Source organism: Squalius cephalus, assembly GCF_949319135.1.
Source record: "Squalius cephalus genome assembly, chromosome: 21".
NCBI classification, from domain to species: Eukaryota; Metazoa; Chordata; class Actinopteri; order Cypriniformes; family Leuciscidae; genus Squalius; species Squalius cephalus.
The window spans coordinates 8,100,433-8,121,691 of NC_137142.1; the positions used below are offsets into that span (position 1 = coordinate 8,100,433).

Consider the following 21,259-nt stretch of genomic DNA (forward strand, 5'->3'; position numbering starts at 1 on the left):
TTACCTAAGAATGTACTGGGTAATATAAGGTAACTACATGGGTTAAGGTTAGGTTTGGGGTTGTTTCAGGGTTAGTACCTAGTTATTACCTAGTTATTACCCAGTTATTGCGATTACTATAATAAGTACATAGTATGTACATGGGGAACAGGACTTTAAATTAAAGTGCTACAGAAACTTTTAACTGCTAAAATACATAAAAATTATTGAAACATAATATATATGATTTTTTCAGAACCCCGTAAGGTACTGTCTATCCATCCAGGGTGTTTTCCAAGTGGTTTGGAGAATGGATGGATAGATGGATGGATATTATTTTTTGAATTATAGTAGAGAATTTGGGAGGAAAAATTGCTAAATTGACATGGACATAATGTCACAATGCAAAATATATATTTATATATATACTTTTTACTGATTTTTACTGTCCACGTTCTTGACATATTCCGCATATTTTCACATACATTTTTTTATACATAATCAATGTGAACTACAGCGGTTGACCAACTCGATGAATTTCTACCACCTGAGCTCAGTTTCTATTCTCAATCTTTATGATGCAATTACTTACCAACACTTTTTTTACTGCTACTGTGAGAAGAACAGTTGTTAATTTTAGATGAGTGCACTTGCAAATCTATGTATAAATAACAATAGAAGCTCTGCTCAAACACGTGGTGAATATCAGCAATGCAGCTTTTTGTCCAACCAGCCCCTGTTGGTGAATTTTAAGATCTCTTTCCTTCTTTTTTGACCTGGACAGGATCCAGTGCCTCCGAGTTGTCGATTCAGTGCACTGCGGAAGGCATTATGATTGTGTGCCATATGAAATATTACACCGAGGAGATGAAGATCCATTGGAAACAAAAGTATACACATTTTCCACTCTCACTTGAAAAGATTTCCTAGAATAAAAAAAAATACACAAATAGCCTAGAAAATGAAATGCACATGCCTCTTCATGTCCCCAGGCGTGACAACAACACTACATGTAAACATGATCTTCTGATTTTGGTCTATAATTTTGTGTTGTTTTAGTGTGAGGTGTATAAAAAAAAATATTATTGAACTACAGAAAATGACAAGAATAAAGAGTCTGTCTTGTTCCACACTCTGTTGTCGACACAAAACAAATCATTCTGATTGCAGTTGCCTAATGCTCTGCCCTGGAGGTGATTCAGAAGCATGTGGAATACTAACATAGAGAGAAAAGCCTCTTCCTGCTCGCATGGGTTCTCAAATTCCTGTATTAGCATTTTGAAGTGGCTATTCTGGGTCTTTCCTCCCCGTGTTGCACGTTTTGAATCTTACGCAAGGCAGGTATTAATGCAGGGGTGATTTCACATTCAGTTGCAACACAAAAAAATGCCCGCCGTGTCTAATTTTACTCTAGGGACATGCTAATTTGATGCTCCACTTTTAAAAAAGGCATGTCTAACATTTAATCTATGGAAAAATGAGCAAACAATTGAGTTTAAAAAGGGATTACACAAGCCTTCGTTGAAACATTTTAAAAGCATTGATGTGCATGCGCTGCGCTTGCACATGGTCGTATTGGTTTTGTAATTCTCTCATTGATGAACAGATATTTACTGTATCAGGTCTCTGTGCATTCATTTGCTCTTTGTGTTTCAAGGGAATCTAAAGTCACTGCATCAGATAGAATGCGAATTGGTGGCAACCCAGCAATGGCAACTTTGGAGATAGTCGAACCTACTGATAAGGATAAAGGAATGTATATTATTGAGATTATGGATGCTGAGAAGACGCACACTCGTACCCTGGACCTCTCTGGACAACGTGAGTTGTTTGGATGTGTCATTCTTTAATACTGCTTTCTGATCATTTTTAAGGGCATTTAATAATAGTTGACCTAAAAACCTTCTGGACATAAAACGTCCTCCTCGTTTAATCCTAATGGCTTCAGAGCGGGTCGTAAATAGTCACGGAAAACTAAATTATGCCTGTTTTAGCATAAAACAACCTTGACTAAGTGGACCTCAGGGGAAAAAAAATTAATTCAAAATGTATGATGCCTTTAAAGGAAAGTATTGTGGAAAATAACCCTTTTATATTTGAACTTAATTATCAAGTGAAATACTTTACAGCTCAAATAGTTTTCAAATCACCTCCAATGAAAAACGCCACATCAACACTGAAGACTCATGTTTTCAAAGTGATTTTGTCTATTTTCAAAGGCTTTTTCACTCCTACACGACATTTGTTATAACCAAAATGGTCACCTGAAACGCGTGTTCTGGCATTGATCCTGTGTAGATCCTGTGTTTACTGGAAGTAAAGGCCAGTATTACAGCTGCACACAGGAAATGTATTAAGGGAAATCCAGGGATGAAAAAATGCCATCATAGTATCAAAGGTGCAGATACTGGCAGTGGTTTCAGTTAGTCAATAGACTGTGTGATGACAAACATAATCAAGGGCTGGTGTCTGACAGGTCATGCAATTTGCTGAATGGTGACAGTAATGAGTAGGGGAAGAAGAGCTATTTCCAGTGAAGCAGGAAAACAATGCTATTAAATTAATGAGAGCTGATTTTCTTTTTATGCTGTGCCTCCGGGACAAGACGCGGCAAGTAGAGACACAGTGCAGTTTTCTTTAAAAAACAACAAAAATGTATTCATGTTTTATATGCTCTTAACTTTTATTCTTTTTTTCCTGTTTTCCCCCCTTTAGTCTACGACAACGCCTACGCAGAATTCCAGAGACTCAAGTAAGATAACCAGTGCATCAGGCCACCACATGGCTTTCCACATCCTAAATGTTTAGAGATGCAAAGCATGTGAGCTGCACGTTAGTGTTTGGATAAAATATAATGGTCTGCTAATGAACTAAACAATGCTATTCTTCTTTTGCCTTTCAGAGCGGAAGCATATGCTGAAAAGAGTGAGTATACTCAATCACTCCCAACACTCTCGGGGGTCCTGCTTTGAAATGTAATTATATTCCTAAAATTAACTTTGCAATGTTTTCTTATCAGATCGTGGCAAAGTGGTTGGTGGTCTTCCTGATGTTGTGACTATCATGGAAAAGAAGGTTTGTTCAAGCTCGTTATGTGTGAGCCATAACAATATGAAAAATGGATGCAATGCATAAAGAAATTGGAATCTGATCTTACTTTCCTTTTGAAGAAAATCATGTCAAAAACACCACAAAATGTACACACACATATATTTTGTTGTATGAACATGCAATATATCAAAAGAAAGAAAAGACCCAAAAGAAAAGAAAATCCCAACTACTCCCCACACCCCACCCTCTGAGGAGGGTGCTGGAGCACGAGAGGTTGGTAAGCACTTACATCAGGCTCAGATACTGGACTGATAATATGTGAGGTGTGTCGCAATAGTTATGACCTGTCATCTGATTGGTTCAGTACAACATAAGCCGCTTTCCGACCGGAGGAACCTTTTCACAGTTTCTAGAACTATTGGCTAAAGTACCCGGATGTCGGCGTGTTCCTTGTCGGCAGGACCTAGGAACGATTTTAGTTCTAGGAACTCCATTTGTAGGAACTAATTTAGGTCCTACTTCAGAGTAGGGTCTAAACCAGCACTATAGGAACTACCCGTGACGTTAGTGTACGCTGATTGACCGAACGCACGCGGAACACCAGCATCCGCTATTTTTAAAACAGCTAGAATGTAAACACACAGATTATAGCCTATATATTTACTCCATAAACTAACTATACAAACATGGAAAACAGTGATAGATGGGTCTCTAAACCTTTATGCTGAAGAGAAAATCCAACGCAACTTTGAGGGGACCAAGCCAAACATGATTATGTTTATCTGCTCAGCTAGAAACACTGGACATCAACCACACTGCATAGGCTAATAACCTTTTTTCATATACTGTCTACTTTCTATAACAGTTCTATCTAATAAGATATTAAACAGTACTGTTAGACAGATTGCTAACTAATAAACACAGAGAATGCGAGCATTGTTTGCTCTGGCGTTCTCAGCGCCGCCAAAATAAAGGTCCGTCGCACCGTCAAAATAAAAGTCACCGTGCTTGCGTCACTCCCTTACCCCTCCTACCAGTTCCTATGGCCACTTGGCCAGTGCGAACGCAAACAGCAAAACCGAGTTTGGGGGAGAGTAGTTCTTAGAACTGTTTAGAAGTGGACAGTTCCTAGAACTAAGTTCCTATAACTACTTGGTCGGAAAGCGGCTATAGAGGGCTTCATTGGGATTGGGGACCCAACACAAATCTTGCGGGAGCGGGTAATTTTACCTTTGCTGCGGGTGGGAGTGGGCGACTTCAATGAGTTGATGACGTGTATTGCTGGTGACCTTTTATACTCACGGGTGCTCTGCTTGTGACATTATGGACTGTTGTCAACCAATAAATATTGGCGTGAACACATACTTCAGACACCTGTCACTCTAATGCCCGTTTCACACATACTCCGTGTGTAGTGCGTATGCGGTGCGTGTTGCAGTGCGTATGCGGTGCAGGAGCAGCACGCGCTATAGTGCTTTCCCATATGCTGCGTTTGCAGTGCGTAACTGATCCACGGCTGTACCACAAAAACATACTCTCTATTTGTATTTCAAATCCAGAAGTTATCAGCAACTTTTATTTAAAAAAAGTTTTGTCAGCATTGCGATTCTCTTTGTACACATATACACTCTTTAAAGGGGTCATATAATGGTACATGTACTTTTGAAAGTTGATTGTACTGAAATGTGTGTTGGCAGTGCCTGTACACAACCATCATATAATGATAAAAATCCATCCAGTGTTTTTTTTAATCTCCTTATATGTTTTCCCCTGTCTCAAATCAAGCCATCTGACCGTGTGATGTCACACGGTCGGACGCCCCTCCCACGATTGTTAATTGACAGCAGCGTTTCAACACAGACCCGAGCGAGCTGTCATCATAGTCCACCATTGTTGATACGCTGAAGCAGAATGGCGTCTAAGCGATTGTGGTGTTCTGTTCTTGGGTGTAATAATGAACACAGCAGTCATTTTGATGTTCCTAAATCCGAACCGCTGAAGACGCAGTGGCTGAGTTTTGTTTTCGAAGGGAATATTTGCCACGATCAACGTCAATGCTTTCATGTTTGCGCGAATCATTTCTCACCAGACTGCTTTATAAACGAGGGTCATTATAAAGCTGGTTTTGCTAAGAAGCTGCTCCTGAAAAAATGATCAGTACCAACTATTCGTGTTCCTGCTGCACCTCCAGAAGAAGTGAGAGTAACGTTTTATTAACCTTTATATTAATCTTTGCAAATCGCTTGCATGCTTTACGATGAATGCTAAGGTTTACACTCAGGGTACATTACGGCATGTTTTCTATGTACGTCATTCTCAATATAATTCATAATCCCAAGTTTATAATGAACAACGTGTTATGGTTATTGTGTTATTACAAACTGTGTACGCAGGTGTTAAAGTTAACGTGTTAACACTACACTAAGCTTACTTTAATTGTCGAACTTCTTCAGGGCCGTCATCTTGTTCAGGGTCCGACTCCGGTTAAAATTGATACGGTTGGTTGCACAGATGTGTCCTCAGACATGATTCCCCCGCTTAATAATATAGAATTCATAGACAATTGGAAAAGTTTTTGGGGCAAACCTGACCTGTTGAAAAGAGATGGTATTCATCCCTCCTGGGATGGTGCTGCTCTTCTCTCTAGTAATATGGCTCATAGTCTTAGAGCTCAAACATGACAATCTGGGGCTCAGGTCAGGAAGCAGACAGACTGGCTAAACCGACCGTCTGCTAGCGGCCTCGCGTCACCAAGGTCAGATAAATCCTATCACATAGAGCCTCTTTCACCTAGCTATCATCATATAGAGACTGTGTCTGTTCCCCGAATTTGGAAATCCAAAAAACGTTTAAACCCATCTAAGGTTAAAAATTTAATTGATGTTCAACAAATAAAAAACAGCTATATTACAGATGAGCAAATGCTAAAGCTTTGGTTGCTGAATATTCGATCGCTTACTTCTAAAGCACTCGTTGTTAACGATATGATTTCAGATAATAACCTAGATGTGCTGTGTTTGACAGAAACCTGGCTAAAACCAAACGATTACATTACTTTAAATGAATCAACTCCATAAGATTACTGTTATAAACATGAGCCTCGTCTGAAACGCAAAGGGGATGGTGTTGCTGTAATTTATAGTAATAGTTTCAAAACCACTAAGAAATCAAGTTTTAAATATAATTCTTTTGAAGCATTGGTGCTTAATGTAAAAATATATAGTGTAAACGATAAATCACGTTTGAGATTTATGCTGGCTACTGTATACAGGCCACCAGGGCACCATGCAGACTTTATCAAAGAATTTGTGGACTTTCTATCAGAATTAATATTGACTGCAGATAAAGTACTAATTGTTGGTGATTTTAATATACACATTGATAATGAAAAAGATGCATTGGGATTGGCATTTAAAGACATTGTAAATTCAATTGGAGTTAGACAACACGTGTCAGGATCTACTCATCGTCGTAATCATACTCTAGATCTAATATTATCACACGGAATAGATGTTGATGCCGTTGAAATTCTGCAGCAGAGCGATGACATCTCAGATCATTACCTAGTCTTGTGTAATTTGCATTTAGCCAAGGCTGCAAAGCCAACTCCGTGTTTCAAATATGTGAGACCTATCACTTCTGCCACTAAAGATTGCTTTATTAATAATCTTCCTGATCAGTTTCATCATCTCAGCATCCCGGATAGCTTAGAAGAACTAGATATTGCAACAGAAACTTTTAACTCTCTCTTTTCCAGCACTTTAGACACAGTTGCTCCGTTGCGCTTAAAGAAGATTAAAGAAAATAGTCCAACGCCGTGGTACAACGAGCACACTCAGGCCCTTAAGAGAGCAGCCAGAAAAATGGAGCGCAACTGGAAGAAAACAAAACTAGAGGTATTTCGCATTTCATGGAAGGAGAGCTCAATTACTTACAGAAGAGGCTTTAAAAGCTGCTAGATCTGCTTATTTTTCAACCCTATTAGAAGAAAATAAACATAATCCTAGGTATTTATTTGAAACGGTGGCTAAACTAACGAAAAATATAGCTTCAAGCACCGAAGTTTCCAAGCAACACAGCAGTAATGATTTTATGAATTTCTTCACTTATAAGATTGATAATATCAGGGACAAAATTATAACTATGCAACCGTCTACTACAGTATCGCATCAGGCAGTGCATTGTAGTTTCCCTGAGGAAAAATTTGATTCATTCGTTGCTATAGGAGAGGAAGAATTTACTAAACTCGTTAAATCATCTAAATCTACAACATGTATGTTAGACCCTATACCAACTAAGCTACTGAAAGAGATGCTTCCAGAGGTCCTAGATCCTCTTCTTAATATCATTAATTCATCTTTGTCTCTAGGATACGTACCAAAAACCTTTAAGCTGGCTATGATTAAACCGCTTGTTAAAAAAACGCAACTTGATCCTACAGAATTAGTCAATTACAGGCCGATCTCGAATCTACCTTTTCTGTCAAAGATATTAGAAAAGGCAGTATCCTCACAACTGTGTTCCTTTCTTGAAAGAAATGATATCTGCGAGGATTTCCAGTCCGGATTTAGACCGTACCATAGTACCGAGACAGCTCTCGTTAGAGTCACAAATGATTTGCTCTTATCATCCGATCGTGGTTGTGTCTCGCTATTAGTGTTACTCGATCTTAGTGCTTCATTTGACACCATTGACCACAACGTTCTTTTAAATAGATTAGAACATTATGTTGGCATTACGGGAAATGCACTAGCATGGTTTAAATCATACTTATCTGACCGTTATCAGTTTGTAGCAGTAAATGATGAGATGTCTCATCGATCACAAGTTCAGTATGGCGTACCACAAGGCTCAGTACTAGGACCGCTGCTGTTCACTCTGTACATGCTACCATTAGGAGATATCATTAGGAAGCATGGCATTAGCTTTCACTGTTATGCCGATGATACTCAGCTCTATATTTCTTCAAAACCTAACGAAACTTATCAATTCACAAAATTAACGGAATGCATAGCTGATATAAAAAATTGGATGACTCGTAATTTCCTACTTCTAAATTCTGAAAAAGCAGAGTTTCTAATTATTGGACAAAAAACTTCCTCACGTAATAACCTAGAATACTGTCTAACACTTGATGGCTGCTCTGTTAAGTCTTCGTCGTCGGTTAGGAACCTGGGTGTGCTCTTTGATACCAATCTTTCATTTGAAAGTCACGTGTCTAGTATCTGTAAAACTGCATTTTTCCATCTTAAAAATATATCTAAATTACGCCATATGCTCTCATTGACAAATGCGGAACAATTAGTTCATGCGTTCATGACCTCAAGGCTAGATTATTGTAATGCCCTACTGGGTGGTTGCCCTGCACGCTTAATAAACAAACTACAGCTGGTCCAAAACGCAGCAGCTCGAGTTCTTACCAGAACCAGGAAGTATGACCATATTAGCCCAGTTCTGTCAAAACTGCATTGGCTCCCTATTAAACATCGCATACATTTTAAAATATTGCTGATCACTTACAAAGCACTAAATGGTTTAGCTCCGCAGTACTTGAGCGAGCTCTTAACGCATTATAGTCCGTCACGTCTATTGCGATCTCAAAATTCCGGCCAGTTACTAATACCGAGAATATCAAAATCGACTGCTGGCGGTAGATCCTTTTCCTATTTAGCACCAAAACTCTGGAACATTCTTTCTACCATTGTCCGGGAAGCAGACACACTCTGTCAGTTCAAAGCCAGATTAAAGACACATCTCTTTGACCTAGCTTTCACATAATACATTATAGACTTCTATAATTTAATGTTAGGCTGCATATATTAGGTCAGCCGGAACCGGGAACACTTCCCAAAAATCCTGATGTACTCGTTACATCATGAGAAGAATGGCATCTACGCTAATTTTAGTGTCTGTGTTTATCCCGAGGTTTTCCTGCAGCCTGCCGGATCCAGGCCGTATCCAGATCTGACGAAGGACCTTCGCCTGGACCGATGACAACGCAGTGCTGAAGTGCCAACTAGTCTCTCCCTATGGAGGATCCCACTACCACTATACAGATAAGGCGTTGTCGGGAAAATTCGTTTCGCGTTCCTACCCCAAAGCAACAAAATAAAATAAAATTCTTTATCAAAATTTATAAGGAAAGACAAGTACTTTGTTTAGGCTTGGCTTGTAGGGAATTCCAAACCTGCGTATATTCAAACGCACATAACTATAGAACCCATTCTAAATGCGCATGTGAACGCCATCAGCGTTTCTCACAGGTTCGCGTTTAAAGTCTGTGTAGAGGGAATGGTGTCGTCTTAGCGGCCCCTAATTTAATAACAAATGATCGTTGCGACGGAAGCAAATCAATCAAAACTAACTTTAGATGGAAATAACTTACAGTAACTCTGCTATAAAGCCAAAACAATCTCTGTTACCTTAAATTATACGCTTATCTCTGTAAAGCTGCTTTGAAGCAATCTACATTGTTAAAAGCGCTATATAAATGAAGATGACTCAGAGACTCCCGCTGCCATTCTTTCTCTAAAATATACCCTCAACTGTTGTCAAGGCAACACTCCACGTGTGTTGTGTCAAAATGCCCCACAGAACAGAGGGGCGGGAGCAAAGCTCATTATCATTTAAAGACACATGCACTTAAATGGCGTGCTGAAAACAGAGCTGTTTTTGACCAGGTAAAATTAGTGTTTTCTTACAATACTAATGAGAATTTTTAATTAAAGTATATTACAAACTTTTCATTTAGACCCTAAAGAATCATATTAACTTGTACAAAAATGGCATTATATGACCCCTTTAATAGACATTTAAACACAATTTAAACAACATATTATTCAGTGCCACTTCTATATAGATTTACATATTAAGTTGCTCAAGCAAGTGGTAAAATATTTAACCATGTAGCCTACTTATATTAAAATCGCAAACATTTTAAATTAAAACTTAAAATTGACAAAAACAGCCGACTCTCGTGCCTTTGCCTTTGCATTTAAAGGAGAACTTGGTAACTTTTTTAACTTAATAAAACTGTCTAGAATTCATTTGGATGGTTAAACAACCTGTTCTGGTGATATTGGTGACTTTCCCCGCTCCCCCCAGCGTTCCCAGGCGGAAAACCAACCTTGCAACTTGGGGACTACCGTCCCGGCAAGATAGAAATTGGAAGTCTCGTGAGAAGCGAGAACAAGAACGAGAACGAGCGCGAAACACGAATTGCTTTACGGCAATTCGACATAAACACACATGCATGTATGATGTATTACCAGATTACCCACCTCGGTAGACATAGCTCCACACGATACAGTTGGCTTGCTCCGATCAAAACAAACGCACATGAGCAGCGGTAGAGAGGGGGAGGAGGCTGCCGCAAGTGAGTTTTTTACGACCGTGTTGTGAAATATACGCCCCACCACAGCTGTAGGGGGAGCTCGTGGGGAAAACATGCGACAACAAACGGAAAAATCAGCGAAGAAGTGACTAGAGTTCGCTAGAGTTGCCGAGTTCTCCTTTAAATTTTAATACAATAAAACTTGCATGTCACAAAGAACTTGTTTTTCCACCTCCATGAATGAGACGAGTGTTGTTCATTATGACGTCTTGTTGAGGTAAATTGTAGTTTTCTGTGCTTTACGGAATAGTCTTAAAGTAAAATAGTCTTAAAGTTCTATAGTCTTAAAGTAAAAAAGATGACTGTGAAAAATAGTAGAATTAAATTAAATACATTTATGGTGAGATTACTACATTTTATTTAATCAAATGCATTTATGGTGAGATTATTATATTTTCATGTCAATCTGTTCATTTTGACCACGAACCATGCGTTGTCACTTTAATTCAGCACGTGCAGCACAGCAAAAATAGACTCGGTGCGGAAACGATCGCTGCACTGCTGTATACGCACCGCTACTGGAATGTATCGCCAGACCGCATCTGCGTGCAGTGTGAAAGCTCTAACCTGTTAACATGGGTATGGAAAAAAATACGCACTGCATACGCACTGCAAACGGAGTATGTGTGAAACGGGCGTAATGGCGTTCCCCATAGCGTGAACTCCATGATGCAGCTCCTCACTCCCATTCTCAGGGAAATGGGTTGCATACGCAACCTGAGACATTTTACTGAATAATTTATAGTCTTTACTAAAAATGTTAAGGTCTTTACCCAAAGACCTGGGCCACATAGTCAAGTCAAGTCACCTTTATTTATATTGCGCTTTTTACAATATAGATTGTTTCAAAGCAGCTTTACAGTGATAATAGGAAATTACAGTAACAGAGATTGTTTTGGCTTTACAGCAGCTCTAGGACAAAGTTATTGTCCAGCTAAAGTTAGTTTTGATTGATTGATTCACTTCCGTTGCAAATATCATTAGTTATTTACTTAGGGGCCATTTACACGACACCGTTCTAACAGAAAACACTCAACGCGCTCCGGACCGCTCATCAGCACAAAACAGTGCCTGGTGGCTCGAGAACGCAAACCCTGAAATATATTCCAAGGTGCAAGCCTTGAATAAAAAAAAAAAAAAGGTTATCTTATTAACCTTTATATAAGGTTATATATTAACACGTGAAAACACAGACGCCGTGCATCACGTGTTTAGTCTATAGGTATGCGCGTTTGAATATACAGTACATGTGTGCAGCCGTGTAGTCCTTCTTTACAAACCAGCTCTCAGCAAACTACTTGCCTGGCCTTAAAAATTTATTATAAAGAATTATTTATCGCTTCCACGTAGCCACATCAACGGAATTATCCCGACAACTTTTTATCTGTATAGAGGTAAAAGGAAGGGAAAGAGGCCTTTACAGGGGAGAGACTAGTTTACACTTCAGGACTGCGTTGTCGTCGTGTCCAGGCACAGGTCCTTCATCAGATCTGGATACGACCTGGATCCGGCGGTCTGCAGTAAACCTTGGATAAACAGAGAGACTAACAGTAATCTTGAGGGGTGGACTAAAGTAATGCAATCGTCTGGTTTTAGCCAGGTTTCTGTCAAACACAGCATATCTAGGTTAAAATCTGTAATCATGTCATTAACAATAAGTGCTTTTGAAGGGATCGATTATTCAGCAACCCGAGCTTTATCATTTGTTCATCTGTATTATATCTGTTTTTTTGTCCCACGACTACAGCGTCTCACGGTCACCTAACTGCCCTACTGCACGGGCTCTTCAGCCGGAACCGAACAATGTAAAGAGTTTACTAAGCTAGTCGCATCCAAAGCAGTATCTAAAGCCCTTGCACTCTTACTATCCTTGATTAAAGTTTGGATGTGTGTCTCTAGTTCTGAAATCTCCTGCATTTATCACATTTAAATCCCTCATTGCTGACAGAGAATGTTATACTATACATGTGACACGAAGTGCAAGTGACAATAACAGGAGAAGACATTACTCACCGTGTTTGTTGACTGATCCTACTCACCACAGGGTGTTTGATAGACTCTTAAAAAGGCGCTAGTAGTGGGAAGTTCGGATCATTTTACGGACTCGGATCTTTGAATCTCATTCAGCAAAATGAACAAATCTTTTTTCGAGTCATTTCGTTCATTTCAGCAGAATATAATTAAAATGTCATGTTAAATAGCCCAACACGGATCTTTGAATCTCATTCAGCAAAATGAACTAATCTTTTTTCCGAGTCATTTCGTTCATTTCAGCAGAATATAATTAAAATGTCATGTTAAATAGCCCAACACATCTAGTACTTACGAAAATGTTGATTACATTTGAAAAAACAAAAATAAACTATTGGGTAATGCAGCCAAATCCAAATGATAAGAAATAGAAATTAATTGATTAGTTGGGTCTTAAGTTCAGGCTAATGCAGTCTGTTTAGTTCACCTGACCTCACCTCCTGATCCGAGACGTTCTTTCTTATACAACTTCAAATTGATCACGTCTATTCCATTCGAACTTCGAGACGCACTGAAGTACCAGTTCATTTTGTGTTGACCGCGCATGTGCGCAACATCCCATAGGTTCTGTACATGAAACAGAAATGATGAGTTCGAGTCATCGGGAGTTCGGGTTCGGCTCAGCCGGGTCCTCCGAGTCTTTCGTTCTTCCTGTCAGTCCCATAGAGACTATGCTGTCAGTACCGGAAAGAGAAATGATTAGTTCATCTGGATCGGGTTCGGCCAAGTCTGAGTCTTTCGTTCTTCCTATCAGTCCCATAGAGTCTATGCTGTCAGTACCAGAAAGACAAATGATTAGTTCATCGAGTCTTTCGGGTCTGAGTCTTCATTCTTTTGTCACGTGACCGCTGGTATCTGGTATTTAGGAATTAACATACAATTATCAAAATATATGTGCAATAAACATTATCTGAAAAATAAAAAAAAGTTCCATCTTTTGTCCCTGTCCTTCTCTTTTTTTATTGTTAAATGTTTCTTGTGCATATGTGGTGTGATTTTATTATTATTATTATTATACTTGTTATTATTATTTATATATGTATATATATATATATATATATATATATATATATATATATATATATATATATATAATTGTTGTTGTTATTATTAGATTATATATAATATATATATATATATATATTTAACAATAAAAAAGAGAAGGACAGGGACAAAAGATAATGTATTATTTTTCAGATAATGTTTATTGCACATTTTGGGCCCTATCTTGCACCCAGCGCAATTGACTTTGTACACCGACGCATGTATCATTCCTATTTTGCACCCGCGCACAGCGGACTTTTCCCTCCACAGACGCACGTCGGTAAATTAGGAAATTAACTTGCGCTCCGGGGGCGGTTCAGTGCAAAGAGGAGGCGTGTTCCGGCGCAAACGTTCCCTGGTGCTATTTTGCAGGTTTAGAAAACAATTCCGCCACTGACCAGGAAAAACCTAGTCTAAAGTCAGTGGTGCGTTGTGCATGTTATTCATATGCTATTTTAAGGGCGCATGCTTGGCCATAATCAATGTAGCGTGTGCATAACGCGCATGCACTTTGCTTATCTCATCTACACATAGACGCAGCAGTTCTCATTTTTAGAAAACCATACATTATTACAAGGAAAAATATTAACACACGAGGGAAATCATTGTTGTGTCTATGAAGATGTGAAAAAATAGGCATAAATCTAGCTTACACATTTACCCAAATTTTTATACGTCTGTTTAACCGAAGCTAATTTGGGTGGGTTTCTCCCATCCCCATACAATGTCACTTCTCTGTCTTTTACGGCCCTGACGAGAACGTCGGTCTCCTCGGCTGTGAACCGCTCCTGGTGTGCGCCTGGCAAATCCGCCGTTATAATAGCAATCCACCATGGAACAAGCGCGCCTGCTCTTAAAGGGAATGTGAGATGTCGCTCTGATTGGTTTATTTCACGTTACGCCCAAACCACACCTATGAATAATGAAGCTACTTCAGACGAACCCATTTTAGATTTGTGTCGGGCGCAAGAGTCATTTATCCCACTGGTATAATAGTAGCAACAGCACCCAAGACCCGCCCACAAAGTTACTTGCGTTTCGCGCTTGATACTTGCATTTCAGATCGTTAAAATAGGGCCCATATTTTGATAATTGTATGTTAATTCCTAAATATAAAACAATATACATTCAGACACACAGTCAATAATACGAATCTAATGTTGTATTTGTAGCGAGATACGTGTCACGTGACAAAAGAATGAAGACTCAGACCCGAAAGACTTGATGAACTAATCATTTGTCTTTCCGGTACTGACAGCATAGTCTCTATGGGACTGACAGGAAGAACAAAAGACTCGGAGGACCCGGCCGAGCTGAACCCGAACTCCCGATGACTCGATAATAATTTCTGTTTCATGTACAGAACCTATGGGATGTTGCGCGCATGCGCGGTCAACACGGTAGTCCCGAGTCATATTAAAGATTTGTTCAAAATGAACGAATCGTTCATGAACGACACATCACTAAAAGGCGCGAGTGCGCACGAGAAATAAAGACGGCAAGCACGGATGGCAGGTAACAGGCTAGCTAGATACTAGCGTGTTGTGCTAGTGATAACGATTTATTTAAAAGCTAGTGATGTCTGATTAATGTGATAGACAATATTAGATAATATCTAATATATGTTGATGAGTAAGTTAAATTTAGTAAATAAAAACAACAAGGAATAATAGTAAATAGAGATTCAAAACAGAAAGCTATACTGAGCTTACAGACACAAACCAGCAGCAAGGCAGACAGGAGCAATCGATCAAGTAAAAATGATTCAGGTAAATGATTCAATGATGCAAACAGTTCATTTGAGCTGTAAAGCAGCTTTACAAGAAAATTGTGTCATTGTTCAGATCATCATTTATTTAATTAGGTAATTTCATCTCACACCATAGACTTAAGATGCCTTACTGTAATACAGAAATGATTCCACCTAAATTTATGGTTAGGATCCACTACTATGTCCATCATAAGTACCTTACTGTAACTGTCTCCCAAGTGTAAGAATTTTACTGTACACACGATTTTTGTTTGCTATTATAAACTGAGCAATGAGTCAACATTACTTTCTGTGATAATCTACATTATGCCTTAAGTGTTGTCAATAGACCTAAACTTGTATTGCAAATGGAGCAGTCCTTTCAGACGCCCATGGAGGGCTGTAGCCAACGCATTAGTGATCTGTGTTGCCGCAGGCAGTCGTGCCGGTGAGTGCTGTTCTGCGGCTCTTCTCTTCAACCCTGGGAGTGCGCGTTGGAGGGCGTCATACTCCTCCGCTCCCTAAGATCCATGTCCATTGTCTTCTGCCTCATAATCCGTTGCTTGCTAGCAGCATGAATCCAGCTTGGGGAATATGGTGTATTCTGACTGTGAAAGGATATTGGTGGGATTATGATTCGCCTGAATAGTTGATGCCGGAAATGCCCGACATCCTTTTTTCTTTCAGATCAAATAGACATAGCAGGTCAGTGGCTCTCAGATCCATTAAAGGAAAGATGAGGTGAACTCATGTGGGAAAGGAAACCTTTCACATGATGACCTGCTGAGGTCATGTACACTGGTTTTCCAGTGAGAGCTCCCCACAGGGCTTTGACCGTACTGTATATTTTAGTTTTTATTGAGCCATTTTGTTGATACCTATTACTGTGAAATATGTCATGTTAACTGGAAAAAATGCAACATAAATCTGAAAACAAAGTTAGATTTATGTGCACTCAAAAAAAAGTGGCAAAATTCTACCTATATGGGTACAAAGGCTTATCACTACCATCTTTGTAGAGGCTAGAAACTTTCTTCAGAACTATATTTCTCACCATACATGTTTCATTGAATTAATAACAATTAAAAACAAAAGGTTTCAGTAAAATGATATGGCCACTTTATTAATGATAATCTCCCTATATTCATGTGAATTAGTATCATTAAGGGATACATAAGCATTTTTAGTTAGCATCTCACCATCAGAATATCGTACTATCATTCGGAATTATGTGCATCTACTTAATGCAGTCATGATGTTTCTCATATTTATGCCATTAGTGTGATAATGACAACATACTTCCTCTGGGAATGTTTCGGATTACATATGCATTTATCAAATCTTTCGTTTGGTTTTCATTTTTTTCAGACTCTGAGTCTGACCTGCACAGTCTGCGGTGACCCCAAACCTCTGGTCAGCTGGTCTAAGAATGATCAAGAAGTAGATCCAAGCGATCAGTACGTCATTGCCATGGACTCGGGCAAGTTCGCCAGCCTCACCATCAAAGGCGTATCCCTGGAGGACTCCGGCAAGTACACCATGACGGTGCAAAACAAGTATGGTGGCGAGTCGGTGGACATCATCGTCAGCGTGTACAAACACGGCGACAAGATTCCAGAAATCAAACCCACACCCACGCCCAAAAGGATCATGCCTCCCACAGTTCCGATTGTACTTCCCACCACCAAGGCTGCCACCCCTGCCACTGCACCTGCTGCGGCCAAGTCTCCAGCTCCTCCCCAAAACGCCAAATCCCCCACTCCGCCCCGCGGCATGAAGTCTCCCACTCCCACCAGGAAGAAGTAAAGGCCTAGCTCTTTGCTCTCATTTGCCCCAACAGCACAAAGACGACTAGATTTACATTTCCACTAAGAAATATCAGTGTTTGCAAGGCAGCAAAATACGTTTGAGTTTAGGTTTTGGTTTAATGTAAACAAAATGCTGCCATCATGACACTCAGCACACATCTTGATTTCTTTCAGCTGTACACAGAAATTTACATAGTTGATTATATGGGTATAAATCAGTGAAGGTGATGCCATTTTTCTGATGTTACATTTTTTTCTGTCAGCATAATATGCACAGACATGTATAATAAATAATTCATAGTTTCATTGCCCTAAAAAGTGTAAACAATTTTTAGCTGCATCGCATACTGTCTGTAGATATTACATTTGGTTTGAAACTTACTTCATGACCATGAATAAGGGTAATCGTTTGAATAAGGGTATTATGAATGAAATTCGGAAGTAACGTTTGACACTGTGTTGCTGTTTGTTTGAGCATCCTGACCAGCCTGATACAGCAACTTAGGCACAACCAATGGTGTGAGTTAAGGGGATGGGGGTATCTTTTTGTCTTTTGCAAATAAGACTGTCAGAAATTGGCTGAAAATTCTCTACAAAACATCTGTACGATAAGCGGTTTGGGCTGAACGAATTGCAAAAGTTTAATTCTTAGGTTTTGAGGTTTAGAACAAACCCTCAGGGATGCACCAATATTCAAATTCTGGCTCATACCAATAAGCTGTTCACTAATTGATGTTATAGCTGATAAACGAAAAATAGCTGATAGTAAAATTCTATTTTGTGTCAAAAATTAATAAACAAACACTGAAGTAAACTCAAAAGTTGTTTACAAGTGAATTTAGGCATCATATTGTAATTGAAAGTATGAAAAATTAAATTGTTAGTGTTATTAAAAATTAACTTTAAGTAAGCGTTAGAAGATGGCAACATTTACATAAAAAATAGATGAAAATGAACATGCACAATTAGGGATGCATTCAGGTTGACTTTTTCAATGGCTCTCTCTTCAGTGGCTTTTTGCCATTGAGATGACTGGGGAAAATATGTCCCAATCAACCTGAATTCCTAACCCTAACCCTACAGTACATACCCAATATTGATCAAGAAAATAAACCAAAATCTGTCATAACAGATATATTGTGCAATAAATTGTGCATCCCTTCAACATTATGCTGCCTTGCAAACAGTAATTTAACTATAGTGCACAAATAATAAAAGTACAATAGAAAAGTAGTATTTTCCTCCAAAAATGCATCGTCATATCGTAAAATGAGCAAGCATTTAGCATGAAAAGAAAGAGAGTAGGAAGTTTGTGTGAAGGAGGGTTGGGCGAGTTATATTTAGTGCCATGAGAAAATGTGCGAAACAGTTTGTCATCTGGGTTGCCTAAGCTGAGTGGGCTCCTAATGATTTTGGCTCCCTTTTGCTTGGGGGAAAAGCTTTGATGTTAGTTTATTAAATCTCTGTTTAAAAGCTGTTCTTTTAGTTAGCAACTGAAATCCAGAGGCTTTTTTGCTTTCTCGAGTGGATGGATGGCCTAAGAGTGCAGGACCTCCACTTAGCCCCCAGCAGCTGCCATGAGCCCATCAGCGCTCCTCTCAACCTCATCTCACATCCTTGCCTTTTTCTGCTGGTATTGTGTTAATAAAAGAGTTGGAAATCACTACCAGTGTCATATCTGCCTTTACATTGTACACAAACACACACACACACACACACACACACTTATTGTAAAATATGAATGCGATTAGAAAAGCTACCACCCCATCTGAAACGCATCAGCACTTTTCTTTGGTTCTTGGACCAGTTGTACTTCACAAATCAATTCATGTATATGGAACACCTAGCTTGAGGTGTTTTGCTGCCAAGAATGCACTGCTATACTTCCTTATTCACAATGCATGACTTGGCGATTTGTATTGCCTGGCAAATCTCCAATCATAACCACTTTTTCTTCTTTTGAAATAAATGCATTTAGTTTACAGTGGCCACAAAGTATTTGGACACTTAAACCACTCTTTGTTGCATTACATGACACTATACCAAGCCAAAGAAAAATAGCAAATGTGTGTGTGTGTGTGTGTGTGTGTGTGTGTGTGTGTGTGTGTGTGTGTGTGTGTGTGTGTGTGTGTGTGTGTGTCTGTGTGTGTGTGTGGTCGTTTTGGTATCTTGTTTGATTGTGTTATAGAATGTTAAGACACAGATACATTTTAAGTGTGCCTTAACTGTCCAAATTATTTTTGGTGCCACTGTATCTATGTTCCTGGTGCTTCTTTTCAGAATTTGTCTCCTCCTGTAATATTTAAATAATGAGATCATCATTTTAATAATTTAAACAAGCAGTGACACTGTTTCATTTTTTTTTTTTTTTTTTTTTTTTTTTTCTCAGATTGAATTACTTCAGTAATCAGTTTACTTCAATAGGAATTTGATTGGAATAATTAAAATGTAGGAAATTTAACTTGTTTTGATTTCAAATGTGACTTTAATTAAAATATGAAAATTTAATCAGTGGAATTATTTGCTTTGAACTCAGATTTCTATGGCAACTCACAATCTCAGCAAATCCTTTCCCAGACACAAGACGCATCAGTTCATAATTTTATGCAACAGAAATCATTGACAATATCACACGCGGCTTGGAAATGTCATTCCTGCATGATCGATCATTCGCGGTGAATTCTAATGGAGTCTTTGTTGCATGTCTTGTTGCTGACCAGAGCTGGCATGGCAGGCTGACCACCAAGTACAAATCTTTAAGACTGAACACCACATGGTGGCACTGATGTCCCATTACGAAACCTCTGCAAGCTGCTGTCACCCCAATGAAAGAAAAAAAGACACAATACCAGATTACGGGGCTCAGTTTTAGACTTTGAGTTCTATCAAGAAGGCAAACCACAAAACTATGTAATGTTCAGAGGGTCTGAGGAATCAGTTTGGGGAACATCAAACACAAAGTCATATATGATAAGACTGGACAATATAGCCGAGGAATTCTTATTTAAAAAAAAAAATCAAATCAAATAAAAAACAAAACAAACTATTACTCTAAATTTTGTGTGAAAAAATGGTATACTATTTTTGACTTGACATGTGCTGGTTTTTAGTTCTTACAGTTGCTTAGACATTTCTAATTTAGTTTATTTAGTAATTTTCATTTATGCACCTATATGACAATGCATAGTAATAAAAAGGCAATATTTCACTATGTATATTTTCATTGCAACATTGTATACATGAAAAATACCAGATTGGGACTTCTGTGAACATTATGTAATTGAATACGAGTTTTGAACAGACTAATTGAAATTGAAAGCACTGGTTTAAACTGACTCAAGGTAATGAATCAAATTTACCAACTTAACACAATATTTCATTCTAGGTTTAAAGGTTACTATATACTAGCGCTTACACTGAGTATGCAAATGCTTACAAATCCATCGAAATTCATTCATTTCAAATGCTTGCAAATCCATTCTTTGTCGCTATGTACACAGAAGATGAGAAACTTGATCAGTTCAGTTGTGTGTCTATAGCAATTTGGTCACACTTTAGATTAGGGTCTAATTCTCATTATTAACTAACTATTAACTACAACTTTCAACCTCAATAAACTCCAAATTACTGTTTAGTAATAGTTAGTAAGGTAGTTGTTACATTTGGTAGGATTAATATGTGCTTTGTACTAATAAACAGCCAATATCCTAGTAATTTGCATGCTATTAAGCAACTAGTGAGAATTGGACTCTAAAGTGTTACCAACTATATAATAAGAATCTCTCTTAAATTTGTCTCTAATAATAAGTCATAATACTAACAATAATACCACTGTGTAAAACACAAGGCATATCAATCATGTCAGCATTCTATTTTTTATAAAAAAAAAAAATTATCTAGTGGTCACACTGATGTGTTTTTACACACAAAAGCATCTTGAAATGATTTTACTTCCTGCTAAATGCATTCTGAATAACCAGCATGTAATTTGAAAAAAGTTATAACTAGTGTTTCATTAAAGAGCCCCCTGGGAATCCCACAACAAAAATATATATACATAATAGAATCTGAGACTACTTTGAAGTAAAGAAAGTTTGCTATTGTTATCACTGTCGAGTGCACACAGCATTTTCACTGGCAGATAATCTGAGTGTGGGTGAGCGTGCTTTGAAGATGTGTTAGCTTCCACTGCACTGAGCAAAA

At 38.5% G+C, this 21,259-nt stretch overlaps 1 protein-coding gene across 1 annotated transcript in view; it reads left to right on the forward strand.

The window, feature by feature from the left end:
- The window catches only part of myom2b (myomesin 2b), a 63,032-nt gene extending 44,313 nt beyond the window's left edge, over nt 1-18,719 (forward strand). The window contains exons 31-36 of the mRNA XM_079854873.1: nt 764-869; nt 1,637-1,800; nt 2,695-2,731; nt 2,882-2,904; nt 2,999-3,054; nt 16,617-18,719. Coding sequence (XP_079710999.1) covers nt 764-869; nt 1,637-1,800; nt 2,695-2,731; nt 2,882-2,904; nt 2,999-3,054; nt 16,617-17,054 — 824 coding nt within the window. The 3' untranslated portion in view covers nt 17,055-18,719. The remainder of the gene's footprint in view (nt 1-763; nt 870-1,636; nt 1,801-2,694; nt 2,732-2,881; nt 2,905-2,998; nt 3,055-16,616) is intronic.
- The last annotated feature ends 2,540 nt before the right edge of the window (nt 18,720-21,259 follow it).